The sequence below is a fragment of the Eleginops maclovinus genome, chromosome 3, assembly GCF_036324505.1.
Source record: "Eleginops maclovinus isolate JMC-PN-2008 ecotype Puerto Natales chromosome 3, JC_Emac_rtc_rv5, whole genome shotgun sequence".
NCBI classification, from domain to species: domain Eukaryota; kingdom Metazoa; phylum Chordata; class Actinopteri; order Perciformes; family Eleginopidae; genus Eleginops; species Eleginops maclovinus.
Window position 1 is genome coordinate 7,117,683 of NC_086351.1, and position 24,874 is coordinate 7,142,556.

General features: G+C 39.5%; 1 protein-coding gene across 2 annotated transcripts; it reads left to right on the forward strand.

Annotated features, from left to right (window-relative positions):
* The first annotated feature begins 1,883 nt into the window (after positions 1-1,883).
* drd2l (dopamine receptor D2 like) lies at positions 1,884-23,429 on the forward strand. 2 transcript variants are annotated; one of them, XM_063879558.1, is made up of 8 exons: positions 1,884-2,066; positions 12,429-12,821; positions 14,582-14,691; positions 16,367-16,503; positions 18,705-18,922; positions 19,805-19,888; positions 20,029-20,455; positions 22,200-23,429. In XM_063879558.1, the coding sequence occupies exons 2-8, from the start codon at positions 12,456-12,458 to the stop codon at positions 22,394-22,396; spliced, it is 1,539 nt and encodes a 512-aa protein (XP_063735628.1). In that variant the 5' UTR covers positions 1,884-2,066; positions 12,429-12,455; the 3' UTR covers positions 22,397-23,429. The 2 variants fall into 2 exon arrangements, with proteins under 2 accessions (XP_063735628.1, XP_063735629.1); XM_063879559.1 differs by having other exon boundaries at positions 20,101-20,455.
* The last annotated feature ends 1,445 nt before the right edge of the window (positions 23,430-24,874 follow it).

Below are 24,874 nucleotides of genomic sequence, written 5' to 3' on the forward strand. Positions count from 1 at the left end.
GTTTACAAGCTTTAATGTTCAAAAAGCTCTTTATTGTTCTCATACTGCCCGTGCTTCAGCACCTCTTTTCACCCTCTGTATGAAACCAGAGTCCAGTCTGCTTTGATTGGTTAGCTGGCTGGCTCTGTTGTGATTGGTCAACAGTTAGAGATGTCCCGCCTCTTAGCCAAGAGGAATGCTGTCCAATAGAAGTGTGTGTGTTACATAGTGATGTCAGTATGTTGCAAAAGTTAACAAAGGATTAAGATTGAGGCATTTCAGGCAGGGGGGTGGGAGAACTTTGGGATTTGTAGTCCTTGCAGACCATGCACATGCAGAAAACCATATTTGGACCACTTTAAAATTAAAATAAAAACATTGTACAAAATCATGCATAAAATCTCAATTTTATTAGTAGTATATTTCTGTGAGAATATACAAAAGGTAACAGGATGTGTTATGCAAGAAGACATTTCAGTGTAGTACAAAACATATTTTATTCATTGATGCATTAATGTACAGACCACTGTAATGTTGCAGCTGGTGGCGGAGGTCATACCTACTTGATATTGAAAGTAGTGGTTTTATTTATAATATCCCATCACTTATTTGTTGCTTATACTTACACATCTGTTTGAGCTCATGTTGTTTCTCAATCAAAGCAATATTTAAGAAGTTGTCTTAATCAGTGTGTTTTATGTAGTCTTGCAGACATTCCAAGATCATTCTCAGCAAAAGCTTTTTAGACCAATGCTTTGCGCTCTTTTTCTTGTTTCTTTTTAAATCAGTTTCTTATTTTTCATTTTGCTTTTCCCTTTGGCCCCAGCTATCAGTGATGGTTAGCATTGCCAGCTTGCGGGACTATGCCACTGAGATTTCTTTATGATTTATTGCAAGTTATGACAGCTTTGACAGTCTTCTTGCCTGAGGTCTTGAAATCAGATTTGCCATATGGACTCATTTACTTCTGTTCAACTAACATCTCTGGAGCTTAACTTATGTGTTTTAAATTTTGCTATTAAAGGAATTACCATCACATTAAATGAAAAAACTAATAAGACATGTCAGAGAGTTGCATCAGAGCCGTAATATCAGGCAAGGGTTTTACAGTATACTGAAGATGCTCTGCATATTGCTTTCTATTAAAGTTATTCAACTTTAAACTTGCTAAAGAATGCTGCTGTTACTTAATATATTGTGTGTACATGAGGAGAAGTTAAGTTTTATTTATTCATACCTAGTTGCAATGGACACTTTTTTTTTAATCTAAAGCCTACTAGTAAATGGAAGTAATCTGTTTCCACCTTAACTTAAGTTAGTGGTAGATCAAGGTAATTGAAATTGTAATGAAGATTTTGTATTACTACTGTATGTTATTTGGCTATGGGCCATCATTTTTCACTGGAAACATTTGATAAAAGTCTCGTTTTTTCCTCTGTTTCACATTTGTTGAGTGGCAGATTGATATGAATGGCTTCCTTTTATTGGAAAGTTTGGTTTTCTCGCATTCAGGTGGAGATTTGAATAGGGAGAAGTCTATTATTGATCTAACTCTCCCCCATGTACATAATGTCGAACTGTTCCTTTTTGTGCATATGTCCCATACGTGAAATAAAGCTGGCTCCATCACAGCCAATAGCGTAACGGTATTTCTGCTGCGAAGATTATTTTTTCAACAGAAACTGCTCGAAACCATCCTCCTCCTCCTTTAATCTCCTACAACTATCTCCAACCTCCTCATCCTTTAATCTCCTACAACTTTATCAAACCTCCCACTCTTTTAATCTTTTCCAAATATCTCCATCCTCCTCCTCCTGCTCCTCCTCCTGCTCCTCGTGTGAACCTCTCGCGCTGACCCCCGGCTCCGCCAACACCGAGAGGAGGGAAACCATCTGACTGACAGCGGGGACTTAGCGAGTGCGTCTGTGTGTGCGTAAGTGTGTGTGTGGTGTGGATCTTTAAACAACGTCCTTCCCGAGGTCAAGGTGGGAGATTCGGCAGTAAATTGTGAGATGGGAGGCAGCAGCCTGACCGACACCGGTGTTGTTCCTGAGAGGACCTGATGTGAGCAGCTCTGCCGGGAAACGGTAAGTGTTTCAAACGCTTTAAAAATAAAAAAAAAAGAGGTTGAAAAAGCAGAGTTTAATTGTTATGTGGGAGTTCTGTTCAGTCCATTAAGATAACACTCGTTGCTTATTTTCTGTCTCTAAAGATCGTTTTTGCTGTGAATTGTACACGTTTTAATGAGGGGGTTTGTTGTGGAAGAATTGAGAAGTTTCTGCTGGTGCAAAACAAAACATGGCAGTGATAATGAACGTGTGTTTGAAAAATGTGTTCTTTGTGATTTGGAAATTGGAATATACGATTTTAAAAATACAATAATTTCGAAATTTGGCCACAAAAAAAGGGTTATTGGCTATGTATTAGAAAGAAAGAGAGACAGATGATTTTAAAAACAAAAGTGGAAATGTATTTAACCAAACACAACGTAGAGAGTATAACAGATGTCACTAACATAATGTTGGGCTCATACAAACAATAACTGGTCAGCAAAGCATAATTCCTATACAATAAAAACAACATTTACCTATGTTCTGTGTTGTTATGGCTTTTTTTGTCAGCCTGTGAAATGTCCTTAATTCCCCTTGATCTGATTATGTTTCTGCAGATATTCCAGATGGTAGTAATACTGCCTTCATGCACAAAAATCCCCTATTCTCTTTGACAGTTTTCCAATTCAACATTTTCATTAAAGGATGGTGTACTTCACATAGTTATCCTCCAAGGTTCCATCGTAATGATGCTGTAAAATCATCTTGCCTCCATTTCGGTCAAAGAACCTCATCGTTTAATGAAGTTTCTCATTTATGATACCCTCTGCTGGCCAAAGGGCTGCAAAGTTTGGCATGGTGGATTTCTTTCAGGTAAAGAAGCCCAGTTAAATAAAACATAATGAAATTCAATGGACTGAAATGTGAGATATAAAAGAGCAGAATGAACTTATTTGACAATTAGACATGTGGCAAAGTGTGCAAATAACAGCCAGCCCTAATACTGACACTTAAATGTTTTTCTACCATCTGTGTTATGAGACAAATTATTGTCTAATTTTGAAAATAAATACACTTAATTTGTTGTTATCCACCTGTTTTCACACACACCACACTGAAGCACTTTAGAGCCCTAACACTGTTGTGTGTTATTTTAATTCTTGTGGTGATTTAATTATAAATCTGCGCACATCAGGCACACATCACTTGGAACTAACTTCCAAAAGCTGCAGTCTCTCATTTAAAAAAAGAGATGCAATAATTGCTTCCTGAATAAAATATGCTTGTGGTTGCTTTGGAGCCTCGCCTCCGGGTGGAGGACTCTCCGTGTGCGACTTGGTGATCAAATGATTCCCTCTCTATTCTATTAATCATCCAATAAGGAAGAGACTATAGTGCTTTTTGTTTGATAAGTTATTCAAAGAGATGGCATTTATCAGATCACAGAGGGGATCCTCGCAGCCTCTTTGTGTTCCTCTACGTTTATTTCCATCTCTTTTATCGGTTCTGTCGCAGATCACTTTTCCTAGGAGAGGTTTAGATGGAGCTAAATTATTATTGTAAGTCTCAATATCTAGCCTGTACTTTAAGTTAACGATGAGGGGAAAAAAATCCACTTTCTCTTCACTCAATTTACCTCTATGTGACGGCTGGCTCCCTAAGTCTAATGATGTGAAGGTAGGACTTTTTCTCTCCATCTCCTCCTTGTCACCCACTAAGTACTGTAGGTGTAGTATGAGGTATCGCAAATCACAGCACAAGTCTTTTCATTACCAGGGATGCCATGGCTCTGCGTTGGCTGCTGATTTACTGTATATTACTCTTTATATTCCCCAGTTTTAGAGCAGCACTGGGGAAAAAATCTCTTTGAGCATCTGTAGTCTTGAACAGCTCCTCATGCTCAGAATCTCTGAGAAATAGCCACAGGAAAACATTACTGTCTTTCATTGCTTGATTGATTGATCTAAATAGAGGTGCATTGGCATTTTATGGGAAAAACAAACTTGTGTTTCCTTGAATTTTCTATCTTGTGTAACTTGACGTATACAGCCCTGCAATTCTATTTCTCTTCAAAAGTCACTGGCTGCTTGTTAAAAACTGGCGAAAATGGGAACATAAGGAGTTCTGGGAGTGATAGAGAGTAGAAACGATGGTTGAGGATTGCGAGACAACAGTGAATAATTTCTGCCCCAAACTCTGCAGAGAGCTGATTATACTGCAGCCGAACATCCACATCATTCCCAGTGGCCGCGACTCATTCCTGGCGCTCAGTGAAATGAAATGAAAGATTTATCGCAGGCCAGCTTAGCGGGGGTCAACATTTGTAGGAGTCTTCTGTGCTTTTTTGTTTTTCAAGTGGGTTGGGGGGCAGAGGAGGCCAAGGATGTAATAGACCTGTCAAGAGTCCCCGGAGAAGAGCAACAGAGGAGGAAAAACAGGAGATTAGAATGGGGGAAGAGCAGATAAGAGGAATAGATGGGCGAACGAAGGCTTGTCGATGTTATTGAAGGGATAATAAGAAAAGAAAGGGCGTCAGACAACACGGCTTTAAGAAAGGAGAGGTCAGTTCATCATGGACAAACTAGGATAGGATACTAAAGTTTAATAACATAAAAAGAGATTAGACATATTACAGGAAATAAGATAAGATTACATTTGTTATTAATAAAACACAACACAAATATCTTATCCAGCGTCACTCACTGAAGAAACTGAAACGTTGACTGTATTAGGTTGGTTGAAAACAATAATATTGAGTTGATTGAGTTACTATTTTATTTAAACTTGATATTATTGCTTTCAACTAACCTAATACAGTTCTGTGAAATGTGTTGACATAATACATTTACGACGTTTCAGTTTTTTTCAGTGTGCTTTAGGATTTATGTCTTTGCACCATATTGTGTTTAATTAGCTGCATCATTATTTGTATTTGCAGACATATGTTTTGTCCAGGAGGGCACACTATGGTTATTAAAGTGTTTTGTGCTAGACCATACATGCATTTTTAAACGTGTGTTACAGAATAATAGATGGTGGACCAGAGGCTCAGCCTGAGGCGATGAAGTTGATATGGTGATTGACTGTTGCATCAGCTGCTTGTCTGAAGGCAAAGGTTATAATGTGAAGAGCAAAATAACATCCAGAGAAATAACTACTGCAGTGAAAATACGTATTGATATACAGAAAGAATATTTTCCCATTTCTTTCATTCAAAATGAGGAGATGAGTTTTATTGTAATAACATATCTTTTGTGTTTCATGTTGTTTTTTTGTCAAAACAATAATCAGAATATAACGTCACTTTTGCAATCAACCTCGCCTCAATACATTGAGTTTCTCCCACAGACTTGAATTACTTTCTGAAGCTCGGAAAACATCTGGGCTGTGGGTTCTCTTTGTTCTCTTTTGTTTGGATAAGACAATGTTGCTCAGCTTTTTAATAAATGAGCTTTGAAATGCAGATGAAAGACTGTTTACAGGGTCCTTTAATACTCATTAAGTATTCCTTTCATATTACACAGCTTAGTTGAACACTCATTGATTCTAATTGCTCAGTTTGAACATTCCAGAGGTCTGCTATTTTTTGCTAGCATACGCAGCTAAGTAGGATATTCAAGGGACTTCAGTATGTTTACATTATTTCCATCTATATAATAAAGAGCACAAAACTTTGGATTCAAAATTCACCAATAAAGGAAAAAAAAGGATGCAAGAGAAGAAGAGTGAAGAGAGAGACAGCTGGACGTCAGAGAAATCAACAAAAGAAAAAGTAAACATTAGCGGGAAAACAGCATTAACTCAGCAGGGTTTGAAGACAGGTTAATGGAAAACAAAATGTGAATCATTCTTGGACGGCTATTGAATGGAAAACCTCGATAAATGCTGCCGTCAGTTTAAATTACGCCACTGTTCCAGCCGTTATCAGCACAACAGACTCTTTTCTCTCAGCTCAAACAAAACCATCCTTTTTAAATCAATAAAATGACTTTTAAATCAAAATATTGCGAGTTTATTTCTTATGTACAAAGCATTGTAGTATGCAGGATAATGTGCAATTCCTTAGCCATTATTTATGTCAAAGTTGAATTCAAATAAGTTTGGGAAACTTCGTTAAGGTTAGTCATGTTTGAAAGGAGCTTTCAAGAGCACAACGCTTCATTGGTAACAAAAAGTAATAGGACAAGTTTCCATCCCAGCCAACTTCCTCCGACTTTCCGCCACATTACCTCACTGAGAAAGTTTTCTCATTTTGTACAATTACATTTAAACATAAGGCTCATTAAGGAGAATATGTGGAGAATTTGCTGTTATCATCTGCATTACTCAAAACGTTCTGTTCCTTAACCATGCATTTTGTGGAATAATTGAAATATATGTTAATTAGAAAGTACGTTTTTAGGCAATCGGACTAAATGTGGGTGATTTTATCAGCTAGAGTTTCACATAAAGCAGCTGTGTGGTTTGAAGGTGAAGTGAACATTTATTTTTGTAATGCTGATCTTCTAGGTAAACTCAAACAAGCTTAAAATATCCTCAAAACATGTTTTAAGAAAATAATTTTAGCACAGAAAAACGTTTTTTCTCACAAATGTGAAAACAGTTTTTAATTGTCAAACGTAACAAAGTGAAAATCAGACATCCAAGTCAAGCAACAATAACCACATCACATTTTTGAGTGGAGGGGGGGGGGGGGACTTAAAGGTTGGGGAATATCAAGAAGAAACCAAAGTTGATAATTGGAGCCTTTGATGTCCCTTCAGTGTGTTATGTTGTCCTTCAAACGAGTTAATGTATTTTAGAGAAGTTGCTGCAGTCATTTGAATACATCTGACCAAAACAACAGCAGCTTCCTCATGATTGATAAGAGATGAATAAAGCATAACCAAGGGCATTGTAAAACGAATTCATTGGGAAAAATCATTATTCCTAACGTTATGTTAAAATATCCATGTCTCTCAAAGCAATAACTGTTTTTTTTATCAGACAGGAGACTCTCTTGAAGGGCATTTTGTTTTTATCATTTTCTTTACCACGACTGTCTTGGGTTGTTTTTCTTCTTAGGCCAATTCTTCTTTATTGTTGCTATGGGACATTTCCAGTCTGAGCATCAACCTTTCACATCAAAGTGTGATCTTAGATGTTCAGTGATGCCTTGATGTGTTGCCTCTGACCTTCAGTAAAATATGCTCTTCATTATTCTGCTTCTTTTTCACTCTTTGTGACTGGTTTCTGTGTTTGACATTGCAGCCATTCACTACCACTCAGCTTATGTTTTTCTAATATCCTTCAATAACTAACAGAGTTAAATCAATATCATTCACACATCGAATGTATTATGCGTTTCAAAAATGGGTTTGGTCTAAAAATAAAAACAGAAGAAAAAGGATTCAAACTCCCATTAGGCAATGTCCCCCCCCCCCCTCCACTCTAGCATGAATGATGAGAATCAGAATACCTTTATTCATCCCACAGAGGGGACTTTCACAGAAGTTTGCATTTGACCCATCGTAGTGCTTTTACGTACGGCGCCTGCGGAGTAGTGTAAGGAATGATGCCTTGCTCAGGTACACTTGGTCTTTCCGGGACTTGAACCGGTGACCTTCCGGTTCCCGAGCCAAGTTCCTATGGACTTAGCCATTTTTAAAACTCATCCTACTTAGCTGCGTATGCTAGCAAAAAATAGCAGACCTCTGGAATGTTCAAACTGAGCAATCAGAATCAGTGAGTGTTCAACTAAGCTGTGTAATATGAAAGGAATACTTAATGAGTATTAAAGGACCCTGTCAACAGTCTTTCATCTGCATTTCAAAGCTCATTTATTAAAAAGCTGAGCAACATTGTCTTATCAAACAAACAAAAGAGAACAAAGTGAGCCACAGCCCAGATGTTTTCCGAGCTTCAGAAAGTAATTCAAGTCTGTGGGAGAAACTCAATGGATTGAGGCGAGGTTGATTGCAAAAGCGACGTTATATTCGGAGTTTTAAAAACTACTTTTTATTTACCAAGTAATGCTGATTTCTTAAATTCTCATTTAAATGTTGCTTTAAATGTCAGCCTGGTTAAAGCATAATATCCTTACAAAACAATACCACATAGAAAATAACTCTCTACAAAATAAAATCATGGAAAACATCTGAACATACACAGCAGTCCTCTCAGCTAGTTCATTGTACCCATCTTTTAGTTTTGTTTTGAAACCATTTTTAGGGAGAAAAACACACTAACTGCTCTTGGCCAAGCATGCCACAGCGCAGTTTGATTAGTTGTCTTCTCTGCTGATTACTTTGACCTTAAGCCTTATTAAACATGCAATGCTGCAGTCTGTTATTCACTTTTCCTGCTCTGGATTTCATTGACGTCTTTTATCCGATTTATGAAGGAAACTGAGGTGAGAAAAGCTGTTGAGTTCTGCTTAAAAAACAGGTGATTCAGTGTGGCGGTGCAACTAACGATAACCTCCATTATCACTTTATCCAGTAGTGTTAAAAAAACAATATGTCTACTACAGTATAAGACAAACAAAGCTGCTTGAAAATGACTCAGCAGATAATCCATTATCAAAAGGTTGCTGATTTCTGCTAATCGACTCAAGCTCACTTTGCTGCACATTTTTTGTAATAAAATACGTTTGCTTTTTGTCATGAATCACCCAAATGAAATCTGCTATCTGTGGTTGTTTGGATAACGTTTTCTTATACACTGCCTGGCCAAAAAAAAAGGTCACACACTCTAATATTCGTTGGACCGCTTTTAGCTTTGATTACGGCACGCATCAGCTGTGGCATCGTTTCCACAAGCTTCTGCAATGTCACAACATTTATTTCTGTCCAGAGTTGCATTAGAGATCTTGTATTGATGATGGGAGATTCTCTACCACATCCCAAAGATTCTCAATCGGGTTCAGGTCTGGACTCTGTGGTGGTCAATCCATGTGTGAAAATGATGTCTTGTGCTCCCTGAACCACTCTTTCACAATTTGAGCGCGATGGATCCTGGCATTGTCCTCTTGGAACATGCCCGTGCCATCAGGGAAGAAAAACTCCATTGATGGAATAACCTGGTCATTCAGTATATTTAGGTAGTCAGCTGACCTCATTCTTTGGGCACATAACGTTGCTGAACCTAGACCAGACCAACTGCAGCAACCCCAGATCATAGCACTGCTCCCCACAGGCTTGGGACCTTTTTTTTTGGCCGGGCAGTGTACTTTCAATCACTCTTACGTGCCAGAAGAATACATTCCACATACATAGTGCAGGCTTTTCAAACGTTTCCAATACTGAGTGCTTTTTCTAGTAGTTTTAGTTTTTATTCTAGCCTTTTAGCAGCATTACCCGACCCCCAATACTGAAGGTACTTAAGCAGACCCAGAATTGCGTTCTTGACTTCAAAAGACCTTCTTTAGATGAACACCCCCCCCCCCCATCAGTCCAACACCCTGCTGCCTCCTGTTGCAATTGGACTGACCTCTATAATAACATCTGTTTAAGCCTTTCATTTAATCAATATCCAGCTGTGTGAAATCAATACATGTGCTGATAGCGTCAGAGTGCTTCAGATTACTGATTTCTTTTAGCTAATTTTGGACATGTGTTCACAGAGAAAGACAGGTGATATGCACTGTGAGATGGGGGTGGAGTTATTCTCACTGAAGATTCTCATTACCTTGGGAATGAGGGATAAGATCATTCGGGAAAAATATTCCGAGTCGGTAGACAACTTCTTGTCAATGATAAATATTGCATGCAGCTTTTTGCATGCTGATTGTTGGAGTGTGTCGGAGCATAAAGATAGAGGGATAAGAGAGGGGAAGAGCTCATATATCCTCATCATGTCTCCTCTCTGCAGGAGCCTTCAGTAGCTAATGGAGAGTTTTATTCAGGAGTTTGCCCTTTTTTCCGCAGATGATCTCATAAATCATATTGGTGTTTCAGTGTTTTATCTTACTGTGAACAATATTTATCAGCTAAACGCGGCGACAATGCGAGCCATCAAATGTTGTTTGCTTTTATAGGGCTATATATTTAGGACAGGATCAGGTTGTCTGAAGGATGCTGTACTCCTTCGCAGAGGCATCCTCACTCTTTGGCTTTAGATCAAAGTAACTGAGAGAATGAATGTGGGTCTCTGCATGCCATACTTCTCATTAAAAACAATTCTCCATAGAAATCTGTTTCTGAATAGATCTAAAATGAAACTATAGTTTGAAAAACATCTTTTTAGGTTTCAAACGCCACTGTAAATTGTTTGTAGTTTGGTCCTTTTTGCAGAAAAGAGGCTGACCTTGGATCTGACGTTTTTTATGGATAAAATAGTTTCATAGTCAAGAGAAAAGAGTTTAAAAGCATATTTAAAGAAGAAAACTCCTCAAACATCAATCGCAAGATAATTAATTATTCGATGGTCCAACTGTTTGCTGCCAATTCCCTCCAAAATGTGGATTAAACCTCTAAACAACATTTGCTTTTCTAATCGTCAGGAGAGCTTTCCTGAGCTACCCCCAATGGACACAAATTCAATTAAACCAATTGTTCTATTAAGTAGATTACAGAATTGGTCTCTAATGACCCAGGGGGAGAATTTGGTGTTCAGACTGCAGTTAATGAATGAAAAAACCCACAGCGATGATGAGTTATAACAGCAATAGATTCATGGAATGACACAGGATATAGGTACACTTTTAACCACTGGTGGCAGTATGAAGCATTGTTATCAAGAGTCATTCGGTTGGTTTCGTGCTCCAGGGCCTTACAAATTACATCCCTCTTAGTTGAACGCATGATCCACACATGGCAGCAGAAACTTGTTAAGAGTTGTAATCTGTGAAGTACAAGAGAACATCATGGAAGTGCTTTAGGGCTGCAGGGGAGTTTAAGGTTGCAGTGGCTGGCAACTAGGAACATTGTTGGCACGTGGTAAGTGTATTTGTTTAAAAGAAATTGCAATTATGTGCAACGTTTTTATTTATAATGTGTTCAAGTGAACGTTTGCTTGTTTCCAAGATAGCAAACCCTATTTAAAACATCTAGAGAAAGAAAATATACAAAGCAAGGCAACATATTCAGTATAACTTTTACTTTAAAACTAATGTTGACCGTTGGTACTTCAAAGCCTTAGTTTTACCAGTATTGCAACTGATTTTATTTGTAAAAATAGCAGTAAGAGTAGTTTCCCTCCCAGCATGAATTTAAGTTACTTCTTTAAAATGACCTCATTAGAACAAGTGGCTAACAAGACCTTGTAGAGATCTAGAGAGGATCTTTTTCACTGCGTAGAATTGTGTAAATATTTAATATTTTTTGTGGATTATTTGAACATGTTTTGATTTTGACGAAACACCATCTTTGTGGCATACATATTTTATAACCCCATTGCCAAAAACACCAAGTTGGGACCACAGGGTGCCGTTAAATAACTCAGAGATCAGCCTTAAGAGTACATTTGACAAGCGGTTGAGGTATATCTGTAGCGATGTTTGTGAAGATGATGAAGAAGTCTCCGAAGACACCAGCTTGTATATATAAGGTTTAATACAAACAGCATAGTATCATACACCAACACGGGCAATACGAGTTTCCCAGAGCCAATTGTGGAAGTCCCCCCAAGCTCTCTTTGTGCATGCAATTTATAGGAGAAAATGTGTGTGCGTGTCCAATGTGTGTGTGTGACCAAAGGAGAGATTCTTCCAACATGTATTTCTCTTACTCATCCTTGGAGGCCCTCTGACGTATTCCAGAGGTTGTTATGCAACATCCTATGGCACCCCAGATGGGACTTTCTAAACAACCTCCTCTCTGCACTCTCTATGACCTCTGAGAGTGCCTAAACGTATATGAACGATTTAATAACCTGTACATTTGAATAGATTTAATACACCACACAGTATTCTGAAATACTTAATGAGAGGCTCATGTTGTATCTAGAGGAAGAACAGCTGCTTTTGGGGGAGCCTTTATTAACAGGTCACTCATTTGATTTTCTCAAGGTAATATATTTTTCTAAATGTTTGTGCATCTTTCATCTTTCGAGTCACATTTTTGGTATGACCCTGAAAATAAAATATGGAAATTGTTGGTATAGGCAATATGCAGTCGAATTCGCCCTACTAAATTCTCTCTCTCACTCTCACTCACACTCACTCACTCACTCACTCACTCACTCACTCACTCACTCACTCACTCACTCACTCACTCACTCACTCACTCACTCACTCACTCACTCACTCTCTCTCTCTCTCTCTCTCTCGGAAATGAATGGGGCCCCATTAACATTTTTAAAGATCTCTCTGATGTCAGATTCACAATCTTTGTTTGATGTATTGTGAAACGCTGTATCGATTGGCTCCTTAAAGACTCTCAGGGTCATAACGTTCTTCCTCTGTCATCAATCTTTCAGCCTGACCATGTCCACTGGAGCCACACCATGACTTCCCTCAACGACTCAACCGAAACCTCCCCTCCCTCCTTCCCTCTCTCTTCCTTTGAGCACAATGTCTCCCACTTTGTCACCCATGGCCCTTCATACTCCCCCATTCCCTTCTCCCCTTCCTCCTCGCTGTCGTCGCCTAACTGCACCACTTCTCTGTCGGCCTCCTCTCCTCCCTATAACTTCTACGCGGTGCTGCTGGTGCTCCTGATCTTCTGCGTGGTGTTCGGGAACGTGCTGGTGTGCGTGGCGGTGTCGCGGGAGCGCGCTCTGCAGACCACTACCAACTACCTCATCGTCTCGCTGGCCGTGTCCGACCTGCTGCTGGCCACGCTGGTCATGCCCTGGGGCGTCTACCTGGAGGTGTGCGTGCTCTTTTGTGTGCTTGTATTGATTTATTGTGTTTCTGTATGATCATTGATCCCCTGACCAAAGGAACACACCCTCAGCTTTAGGCATTGGGAACTAACAGTAGATAAAAATATGTGGATTGTATGCTCGTCTCACTAAGGGTTTGTTTCCATTTCAACACGTTCAAAACAATTGAAGGAACGTCATGGTTAAGAGCAATTAAAGAACATTCTTTTGTTGCAAATGGCAATTAAATGCAGATTGGTGCTTTAACAAAAGTGATGTAACAAACCAAGACTGCAATTTATAATTATGTCCATTGTAGATCATTGATAAGTCCTTATAGAGCCTTAAATCAATTAGTAAGCATTTCTATTCTCCTTCTACAATATGAACCATCCAGAACTCTCAGGTCTTCTGCGACGGGTCTGCTTTCTGTCCCCAGAGTCAGAACCAAATATGGAGAGGCAGCTTTCAGTGATTATGCTCCATATGTCTGGAACAAACTACCAGAAAACTGCATGTCCGCTCAAACTTCTTTTAAATCCAGGCTGAGGTTTGTTGTAAAGAGCTTTGAATTGCCTTGTGTTGAAAGATGCTCTGCTAATAAACTTGCCTTGCCTTGATTACATTTCAGGAATTAGTGGAAAAAGCCCATCACGAGACCATGTCACAAGGCCATAGTGTTGACCTATCACATTAGACAAAGAAAAGCAGCACATCTTGTAAAAACCATTATCAAAATATTTGCAGATTAATTTTCTGTCATCGACTGAGAGCTCTGTAACAAACCACACAGCTTCCCTGGAAGAGTCAAGGTTGGGAATAAGAGGAATATGAATGGGGGAATATGATCACCTGAAGACATTGCATTTACAATGTGCAAAACAAACAGCCTGTCATATTGCCATAAACTTAATTATATTCTGCTACAACAATTTCAAATGCTTTCCGCCCTCATTAGCATCGATCTTCCCTGAGCCTTCTATGCTGCGTCCTTCAACGCTCCGATCGTGTTGCAGCTTTAATAGTTTCTACCATCTCTGCAACTCACAATTTCCCGGAGCCTGAGGGCTCATATCCATATATCTCATTCTGTCTGGCAGATAGACTGAAATCCCAGAGATGATTAGTTAACAAAACAAAAAAAGAGTTATCTGCTTAGAATACTGGTTTGGCATATATTTGGTATTGCTGCTCCAAAAATGGTGAAATCAAAATGTGGCTGAATAATTTCCTGATTAAATTAGGCTCTAAGATAGAATAGAAAGAAACCGTGAATTTACTCATTAAGTTTAGGGAATTATAAACAAATTCTCACAGATGTTTTCTTTAGGCATGTGGTTACAGAAACACATACAAAGTTTGACTCAATAATAGAAAGTCTGTAGAAATGTAATTTTGGTTTGGACAATGGTTGACAATTTCATACAATTTCTCCAAGACAATTAATATTTCTCGGCAAAATACAAACTACTACATATAGCTAAGCGTCAACCTAAAAACATAACCTTTTCTTTGTGAAATTGGTGATAAAAGAAAATTTGCTCTGAGTAAACTGGCTCACTGAATTAATTCATTATGGTCGACAGTAAAGAGAAAGAAATGATAATTAAATAGTGAATACCTGTGAGTGATGCATCCTGGGTAATATTAACACTGGTCCACAAGGGAAAAGCCAGTAAAGGAATTGCGTTCATGCTGAAAACTACAGAAGTTAAAAATGGAAGTGAAGAAAATCTGTTTTAATATCCGTGTTTGTTTTGTTGAAGGTGGTGGGAGAGTGGCGCTTCAGTCTCATCCACTGTGACATCCTGCTCACGCTGGACGTCATGATGTGCACTGCCAGCATCCTCAACCTCTGTGCCATCAGCATCGACAGGTGAGTTCTTCATTTAACTTTACTCTGTCATTTAAACATTCACTGAACGTACAACAAACCCACACTCTCCTCTTCTTTCTCTCTCTTTTTTTTATTTGAGAAAATCACAGGAATTACACCGTCATTTTCATCAAGAACGAGAACAGAGACAGCAAAGATGACAGAGAATCAATAAGTGATTTCTTAACTTTGTACTCTCCCCTCATCTTGATGTTGATTGGTGCTGGGGTTGGGCTATGGAAAGTGCTGGCAACACACATGCCTGAAATAAAAAACACAAACTAAATACTTAAAATATAAATCTGTCCTGCAATTGGACAGTCACCTCACATCCTGTCGTCATATGGTTGTCTTTCAGCAGGAAACTGCAAACTGCGTCTTTTACAATGCCATCTGCTCTGCAGCCATTAGACTTTGTTCTGCGTAGATCAAGGAGACTGTGTCTAATGGTGTGGTGTTTCACCTTCGGCCTTAATGGGAAGTGACCAGACACTCTAATTACTGTGACAAAATGACGCATTGACCATTGACCAGTAATTTGGTGGAATAGCAGTCAATAGAGTCTAATTGCATTGTCAGAGCCGTAAACGAGAAAACATACTCACATTTAGAAACTTGTATTGCCTTCCTGTCTGAGCAATTTAATTTAAAACAGTCACTGCAAGGTTAAAGTGATGACAACATTGATGTGAGGGTGCTTACATCCACACCAGACCAAGAGTTTTTTATATATACAGAGACGTCCTACGTGGGTGACAGAAAGCAATTAGCATAAACCCAAATAAGGTCATTATTTCTCATTGGCTGAGCTCTGTACAGCATGGTTTGACACAAATGGGAATGAGATGTCACGGTGTGTAGGCATGGGCATCGAGAACTGCTTTCAAATAGTCCAATCCATCAGAATTATGCCTCTGAGGTTATTACATTACATTTACATTACATCTCATTTAGCTGACGCCTTTATCCAAAGCAACTTACAATGAGTGCATTCAACCATGAAGAAACCAACTCAAAAAAGTAAGAGTCATCATTTATGTTTAGCGATGCTGGCATGTTTTTCTGACAAGCTGCTAAACTTGGTCACTGGAAACTTGCAACAAGAAGCTTAGGTCTGCAGCAGTTTGATAGTGCACAAAATATATTTTTATACATCTCAACAACTTCATGCAGTCTGGTGAAGGGATTGAACTCTGCAGGTCAGGCCCCATAGCAAAAACTATAAAAGACTTCCTGAAAAATAAATCTATTCTAAAGGGGAGTCTCAGATCTAGTGTCCTTGGTAGCTCTGTGTTTTGCTCTTAGTCAGAAATACAGCAGTTCTCTAGAGTAGAATACACAAACCTGCGTTCTTAAAGGAGAAGACGCTTCCCTCCTTTTGACATGCTGGCAGGTGTGTTGGTGATTTGTGTACTTGTGGCAGTGAAACAGGCCGTGACAGTTTGTCTCTGAGGGGAAACGTGACAATCTGTTTGACGGCGTTCTGTATCAACTGCGCGAGTTTACTTTAAAATATGTTTGAACATGAAGCTGGGATAATAAAGTCTGAGGAAGCATTGATAGGTGTTAACTCCACATAAAAATGTGTTCAACTGCAGGCAACATGAGTGTGTGAGTGAGAGGCATGCTAAGATGTTTTCGGCTTTTTTGCATCTCTTTGTGTGTGTGATTGCAGGTACACAGCAGTGGCCATGCCGATGCTCTACAACACCAGATACAGCTCCAGGAGGAGGGTGGCGGTGATGATTGCTGTGGTGTGGTTCCTCTCTTTTGCAATCTCCTGCCCTTTGCTGTTTGGATTAAACAACACAGGTAACAGCTGGCTCTCAACTCGACACCCATTTATTTATTCAACCTTTATTTAACCAGGAGAAGTCTCATTGAGATTTCAAAAAACTATTATACAAGTGGTAGGCCAAGATAGGCAGCAGCACAGGTACAAACAACACATTTAAAAACAAGAACTGGGAACTTATTAAAGTCACAATCAGAGATGTCATCATTCAACGCAGCTAGACAGAGTTGCCAGCTTCTCGGTCAGTAATAAGCACTAAAAAAATGTGTTAAGAGAGACTCCCTGAGTTTCAGCTCGGATTGCAGCTGGTTTCAAGCAAATAGAGCAGTATAACTAAACAACCTTTTCCCCAGCACAGTGTGGACTTTTGGGACAGTAAGAAAAAACAAGTTCTCGGAGCAAAGCCAATGAGTTCCCGTACTTTTACGAAGGATATAAATCCATACTTACTGTGGAAGAACACCAATAATAGCCTTATCAATAAAGATTTGCCAATGGTTTGGTCTACAGGTGGTCAGCGCACACACATCCAACACCCGAGGATACAAGAAACAATGGTGCTTAATGTTTGTAATAAATCTCAGGGCCCCATGGTAGACAGTACCCAAAGAACGGTGACATTTAGAGGATGCATTCCTAAAGACGACACCACCGTAATCTAGCACGGACATAAAGGTTGCACCGACAAGCCACTTAGTTCAATGTTGATAGCTCCACCCCCACTGCACAGTCCACGGCTGTGGTTGAATGGTAAGTGATGTTGCTACCACATGGAGCTGTGGGCATTGGGATGCTCCAATATGCTGTATACTCAGTGCTGAAAAGAAAAATATAAAAGGAGGCATTCAAGCACCTTTTATTAGCAGTTCGACTAGCTTTTATCCTAGCACTTAGATACTACCTGCTCTATTGGACCGCAGCTTTAGTGCTCAGTGAAACCCGGAGTGGCAGAGCGAAAATGATTATTATTCATTAAAAAATATATCGTTTCACCTGGCCAAGTCTTTCTAATTAAACAATCCCAAAAAGAAACGATACATCTGCTGAGCTTATTTCAAAGTGGGAGATTGGGTCTTTCATGGTTCACAGCTGTTAAGGGATGTTTACCTTACTTGGTAGTTTCCTTAATGGTCCTCTGAGCTGTTATTTAACTCACTTTCAGAGCAGCATACACACTTCCTTATGCACAAATAGACTCTACATTATCCTGATCCATCTGTCCATGTGTCCAATCAGCCAACCCTAACATCACTGAGACAGCAGACTTATATCCACAGTTTCTATAAGCACAGACAAACAGAGCGTTCAATCATTTTCCTCTGTGTTGTCCTCATCTTGGGAATGACAGGTGACGTCAGTAGCATACACAATCCTCTATTCATTTGTTGTTCACAAAAGGATCAAGAGTGAAGATGTTCTTCCGGAGCTGTGAGGAGACACTCTGAATGGGCTCGCACTGAAAGCAGACCACTTGAGAACGAGCAGAAAATTAGTTTGACAGAGTCGGTTTTATCTGTTTTGGGTCAAGACACAGAAAGACACTGTGTTATTAAAAGATATCCTCGGTAACAGGTCGCCTATAGATTACGGAACATTATTTGAGTGTTACTTCTTGTGTAGATAATGCACTTTCGACAATGTTTGTATGAAATGAATCATGGAAGATGCACTCTAATATTTAAGCACCGTCCATCTAGCAGGCGGTCTTCATCAGCAGATCATTTTCTATGGAATTGTAGAAGTTTAAATTTCCATATTTTGTGAGCATTTTAAGGACTGCTAATCCATGTTTGTGTAAAGAATGCAGCTCCAATCGGAAACAGCAGGAGGAAAATCTATGTTGCCTAAAGATCTCTTACTTTTAATAAATTAAATGTTATAAATCCAAAACTCATGACAACTGCATCTGCTTATGAAGAACATGTCATATATTCTACAGTTTAAACGGGTGACTAAATACAGCTTGGTGGGATTATTTTAGCATCTGCTGTGACCTCAGCTTTTGGGTTGTCTTTCTTTAAATCTAACTATGGTTAGACATGTTGGGAAAAAAGACTAGTATTTTATATTTAAAACAGTGTCATGTCATGAGAATGGCATATAGGGAATAAGTGTGTTTACTCATATTTTTGAAAAGAAGCTGAGATTGGCAAAACATAAAACAATTTCAACATTCAACATTTTTGTTACATTTTACCCTTCTTCCTCCCTGCATTAGCCAGCCGGGAAGGCACCTCATGCAGCTTTGCCGATCCGGCCTTCGTGGTGTACTCATCCGTGGCCTCCTTCTACGTTCCCTTCATCGTGACGTTGCTGGTGTATGCGCAGATCTGCGTGGTGCTGCGCAAGCGAGGCAGACGCACCGCCCCCCGGCGCAGACATGGCCTGCTCACGCAAGGCGGGGCTGGGGCCGGAGACAGTCACCAACATAGGAAGGTATAAATCCACAAGTATAGTAAACTGGAAACAAGTGTTTAGATTATTTTTTAGCTTTTCATTGTATAGACTCTTTGTGTTTTCCCATTTTTCTTCCAGCCGATATTGGTAGTGATAGCTGACCCACTGGCCTGCACCAACATTAACTGTACCAAAACAAGTCCTTAACTCTCATGAGCTGAAATATCAATTGAAAAGATTGCCTTTCCAACATCCATATTTTAAACCCTCTGACACTCTCCATCAAATATACTGTATGAGCTTCTTTCAGCTTGAAGATGTTTAAACTCAATTCTCAACACTTTCTGGATATCTGCTTTGTTATTTTAGTGCCTAACTCCAGTTTTTTTATTTGTCTGCTGGGCTTTTCAAATTTAAAAAAGAAATACGAGGGAGTTATTTCCACAGTAAAATATATTAAATGTCAATAACCAATACAATATTTGAATAGTGGAAACAACAATAATTAGTTTATTGAGTTTCTGTCAAATAAACAATATCTGTCAGCTCAGGGTCAATAAACACTGGGATATTTTGAATGCTGTTGCTGCAGCCCTCTTTTACAGTGATGTGCTTCATACACTTTACTTGAAGGCTTATTATATTATATATTATATTATATTACATTATATTATATTATATTATACACCGATGTGTTGACTTATGCTTTTGCTTACATGTAATAAAATACCTAAACTAATTTGAGCTACCCTTAATAGAAAGGTTTGTTGGTATGTTATTACTATAAAAAGGGTTTCTGTTGATGTGCTTTTATCATAAAAACATGTTGTCTGCTCTCCAAATACTGAAAATGACAAAATTCTAATACCATTTGGGCTTTTCCGAGGATTATGTTTTATATTCCGCCTCCTTTCTTTTCAGAATAAGTGCACACAGCCAGAGGATGTGAAGTTGTGCACTCTTATCCTGAGGCCGGCCACCGCAGGCCCCCAGCGTAAGAAAGTGGTGAGTCTCAGCATCACTCTTCTGATTTTCGTCATGCAGTCTGTTGCTTCTCCACCGATGATCTGCTTGCTTACTTCCTGCTTCTGCCTTTACCATCGACTAATGTCCGATTCAATCTCCTTCGGTTCCTCTTTATCAAGCATCCACACCTTCGGTCGTCCCCCGGTGCTTACCTCCCTCACCACCCTCCTCCCTCCCTCTCTGTGTGTCAGACCCTGGTAAAGGAAGCGATGGTCCACCCGCTCGAAGTGGAGCCGGGTCAGTTCCTGCCGCAGATGGAGCAAAGCCTGGCTCCTACTCCCGCTCCACAAACCTCCTCCCATTCGGGACGGGGCAGGATCTCCCTGGCCATCTCAGTCGGACCCGCCCCGATTCTTCCCTCCACTGTGACACGATCGGCCCTGATGCCTCGACCCCCGACCCTCGAGGACGGCATGAGGGGCCGTGAGGGATGGAGGGAGCGCAGCAGAGGCAGAGATAAATGGGGGATCACCAAGGAGAGGGTTAGGGGGAGGCTGTCACAGCAGAAGGAGCGGAAGGCGACGCAGATGCTCGCTATCGTGCTAGGTGAGGATGTTTATAATATTGTATTCACTAGAGTCTGAAGCTATCGATATCATTTTGTGCAAATATAATGAAACAAATGCCTTCCATATTTGTAGAGTTCAATGTTTATATGTTTATTTTTTTAAGACAAAGAAGCAGAACACATGGAGAACACAGGAGAGCTTTGAACCGTTGTCAGACACTGAAGATTTATTGGAAGTCACAATCAGATCATTTAAATACATGAAGACTTATACTGAGACACCGTAGTGACACAACCTCTGCCCAACCAACTCTGATTTCTCTTGCTTCCTACTCAATATTTAACTACTGCTTAAAGGTGCCATAGAATGGAAAACTGTATTTATCTTGGCATAGTTGAATAAGGAGAGTTCGGTTCATTGAACTGACATACCGTGAACCTCAAACACCATTGTTTCCTCCTTCACTTGCAAATCATGAATATGCATATCAGAGCGGTAAAACGGGCGAATTACAACAATCCCTGTGTGTGACGTCACACACGGTAGTCAAGAACCAACATTTGCATACACCAGCTGCTGGAAACACTAAGGCTAACACTTCCCACTCTGTAACGTTGCTCCCCAACCTCTGACCAACTGGCTGTTCTTCAAATTCATCAGTTTCCTCCTCCGATAAAGGCTCAAACATGTAAGATTGGATGCCAATAGCCTCCATGGTTCATCTCTCACAGTTTCGCAAACTTCACTACTTCTGTGGGCTCTGAGGCAGCGATGGATTGCTCCTTGTAAACCAGTCAATCAGAACAGAGCTCGTCCTAATTATTTAAATGAGCCCCCAAATAAGGCAATTCAGCTTGTTTCATTCTAGGACCAAATCATAGGGTTGTAAACGGGCCTGTAAAACCGCATCTAGACATTTTTTGGATCAACCAAAGTTATAGACCTTCTTTGTAGACATCAGAGAATAATTTCAAATACCAGATAGATGCTTTCTATGGCACCTTTAAGAGAACAATCAAGATTACGACAAGATACTAGAAATGTTCTCTCCCTACCAGAGAGAGCCAAAGGGACATATCCACCTCACAGGCTGGACTCCCAGATGTCCTTACTGTTCTCTCTCACTGTGCGTCAACTTTGTCTGAAGAATTGTTTGTTTTATGACTCTGCATTCAGAAAAGCAGGGTCATATTAAGACTCAGCTGTGGGGAGTGAATGTTAAAGGCCTCAAGGCTGTTTGCCTGCCTGGGAAAGTGTAACAGGAGAGGCAACAGCTAAGATAATTTATAGAGTTAAAGAGCTTTATTGAATAAAAGTCTCTATGAAAAAGGAACCTTTTTTTAAAGATATTTCAACAACACACAATGAATGATGGTCCACAGCTGTGTTGGAGGTCCAAATCACACTCACAAAGAAACACCCAATGAGAAAGGTCCCTCAAACTATCTAAAACATGCAAGTTAACACCATCCAGTCATTGCTATACATATTTAGGTTCACTTTGATTCCTAAATGCTAATATGTTCCCAACAATTTCAAGTCTAAGCACAAAACTGAAATAACATACACACAGAAATGATAAACTATATATACTGCAAAAACATGTAGATAGGCTCCCTGAAAACACACACAGTGCTGCCTCTTTATCTATTCATGAATTATTTCAGTAGTTTTATGGTTTTGTGTGAAATTAAAATGCAGTAGTTAGCAGGATTTTTCATTAATTACGTTCCCTTAAAATGCGTTTCTCCTTTAATGTACTTCCTGTCCCCGTTTCCAAGGCGTGTTCATCATCTGTTGGCTGCCTTTCTTCCTGACCCATGTGCTGAAGGCCCACTGCAGGAGCTGCTGTATCTCGCCCTCGCTTTACAGCGCCGTCACCTGGCTGGGCTACCTCAACAGCGCCGTCAACCCTGTCATCTACACCACCTTCAACATCGAGTTTCGCAAAGCCTTCATTAAGATCTTGCACTGCTGAGAGCTGGAGAGATACGGAGAGCCAACTGTCAAGTTAAAAAAGCATAAACACCTGACTTTGGTTTGAGGTTTGAGATCAGAGGTGAGAAAGTCGAGGAGACAGTCCTCAGTGTTGATACAAAGTAAGTGGCGGGGCAGATGATTTGGACCACTGATGAGCCAGCCTCCTGAGAAATTATAGACAAGAAATATGTCAGAGAAGACTGAAAAACGACAGAAACATGGCACAGAGGGAATGAAAACAGGCAAAAAACGATCATAAAAAGAGTGTGTCTGTCAAGTGAAAGACAGCTACAAGAACACAGAGCTTGGGATATTTATGAAAAAAAAAGACATGCACTGTGTACATATTGTCTGAACACGGAATATGTGAGGACTGAACTCCCCACAGTATACCGACTCAAAGACTCCGAGACGTGACTGTCATTCCAATACTTGATTTGTTTCAGACTTGTTTTCTTGTAATCTTAACAAAAAGCATCTTGTTATTTGCTTGCATGAGCTCATCTTTCTGAATTTGATGAAGTCGATGCAAAGAAAAGAAACTTTGAGCATAACAAAAGTTTCTGTTCACTCTCATGCCCAAGGCTTTCTCATGTTTTATCATTCAGGACAGAAATGTTGATTTGGTGATTAAGCGTCAAAACAAAAAAGAGCTTTCATGTAATTAAATGTGTAAACCTTTTCCTTTGAATGAGTCTCCATACATGTACAATTTGGTCCTGTAAATAATCAATTTACTTGTTTAAAATAAATACTGTACAGGAATAATAAACATTTCCTTTTTTGATTATTTTGTTTTCCTTGCTAGGGGTGGTGGTGGTGAAATCCATAGGGATTTGTCTTGGGAACTGGAAGGTCACTGGTTCGATCCCGGAAAGACTCTTCGGGATCCGTGCATAATTGCAGCCCAATGCTCCTAACACTAGGATGGGTCAAATGCAGAATGTACATTTCCCCTCTGTGGGACGATTAAGGGTATATTCTATTTTTCTTCTCTTAACTATATTCATCCCAAATGTTTTCTTACCTTAGATGCTCGGTATACATTTTAATTTGAGTAACATAAAATAAATGAATATACACATCTCAAAAGAAAATTGAGTGCAATCAATTCAGTAAATTAAGCGACTCCAGTTTTGAAAATAAAAGTGAATTTACTTGTTATTCATTTATAGGACTGTGAGGTGCGTCTTACTCACTCTCTGCAGAGGATGAGGTAGTAAAAAGGCACTCAGAGCAGTTTGTATTCAGACAGATCTCCACATGCACACTGAGGATTTCAGATGAGCCTTCTTTTATTTAAAGCCTACGTCAATATGGTGGAACATTTCACCATTGGCTCTTCCCCTGTTTATACTGAGATTTGAAGATTGAGTGTGCGTGTTTATACATATCATTTACCAAAAGTTTTAAGGAAGTTTAAAAGACTATGTGGCCCCTTTTGCTCCTTGAACATCTTTTTTTAAAATCATACATGTACCTAAAAGAACTGGTTCGATTGTTTTGACTCTTGTTTGTAATGCGAAACCAATCAGTGATATCGATTGGATTTCAGAGAGGCTAAACACAGTTTGTGATACAAAGTAATAGATTAACTTCTGGGGAAATATGTGTTTTTGTGAGTGAAATAAGTAGATTGTTACCACTATTATAAATTAAACCCAATATGAAGCCAAGAGATGCTTTGCTTATGTTAGCATTAAGTCTCTAATCGCTTTTCTCTCTTTGAAGGAGCCTGAAAACATCTGCCATTACAGAAATGTAGAGGTATTTCCAGGTGACAGATATGAAAGTTTTGAATATAACTTGTATCATTGCATTAATTTTCATCAGCCAAATGCTACAGTTACAACATATTTCAAGTGCCGGAAATGTGGGACTGCCGCAGGAAAGGATATAAAAGTTTGGTTAACTGTCTGTGACTGACGGCTCTCTGACAGTAACACCTCTGTCCTGTCAGTAAACTCCACTGCTGCACAGGAGAAAACAACTTCTTTTAAGTTCACCTTGAGGGCTAATGTGGAAAATCTGAACCACAGCCACTTCTCTCCTTTCCTGAGTTATAATATAAGTAGAGGAAGCTGCAGAGCTGTGTGTATCTGAGGTGTCAGACCAATGCACGTTGCCAGTCATCCTGATTGAAGGAAACAAGGTCTCTGACACCAATATGGGAGCAAATGGAGGCTGCACGCTTTATTTATTCATTCATTCAGCCAGTGTCATGTTCAGATGGAGAGGTAGCAACTCCATGCAAGCGTTATAAACAATAAGCAATTGGCAAAACTCAATTTTAAAACATAGTGATGTTACTGGAACTATATTATAGACGGTAGTGTCCTGCATGAAAATAATACATTTGACATGGTGAACAGCTCAGGAAATGGTTTTGCATGAGTGAAGACACAGAGATTGCATAAATAATAGAATACTGTGACATTTTATACAGTTGAATTCAGCTTTTAATAAAACAGAACTT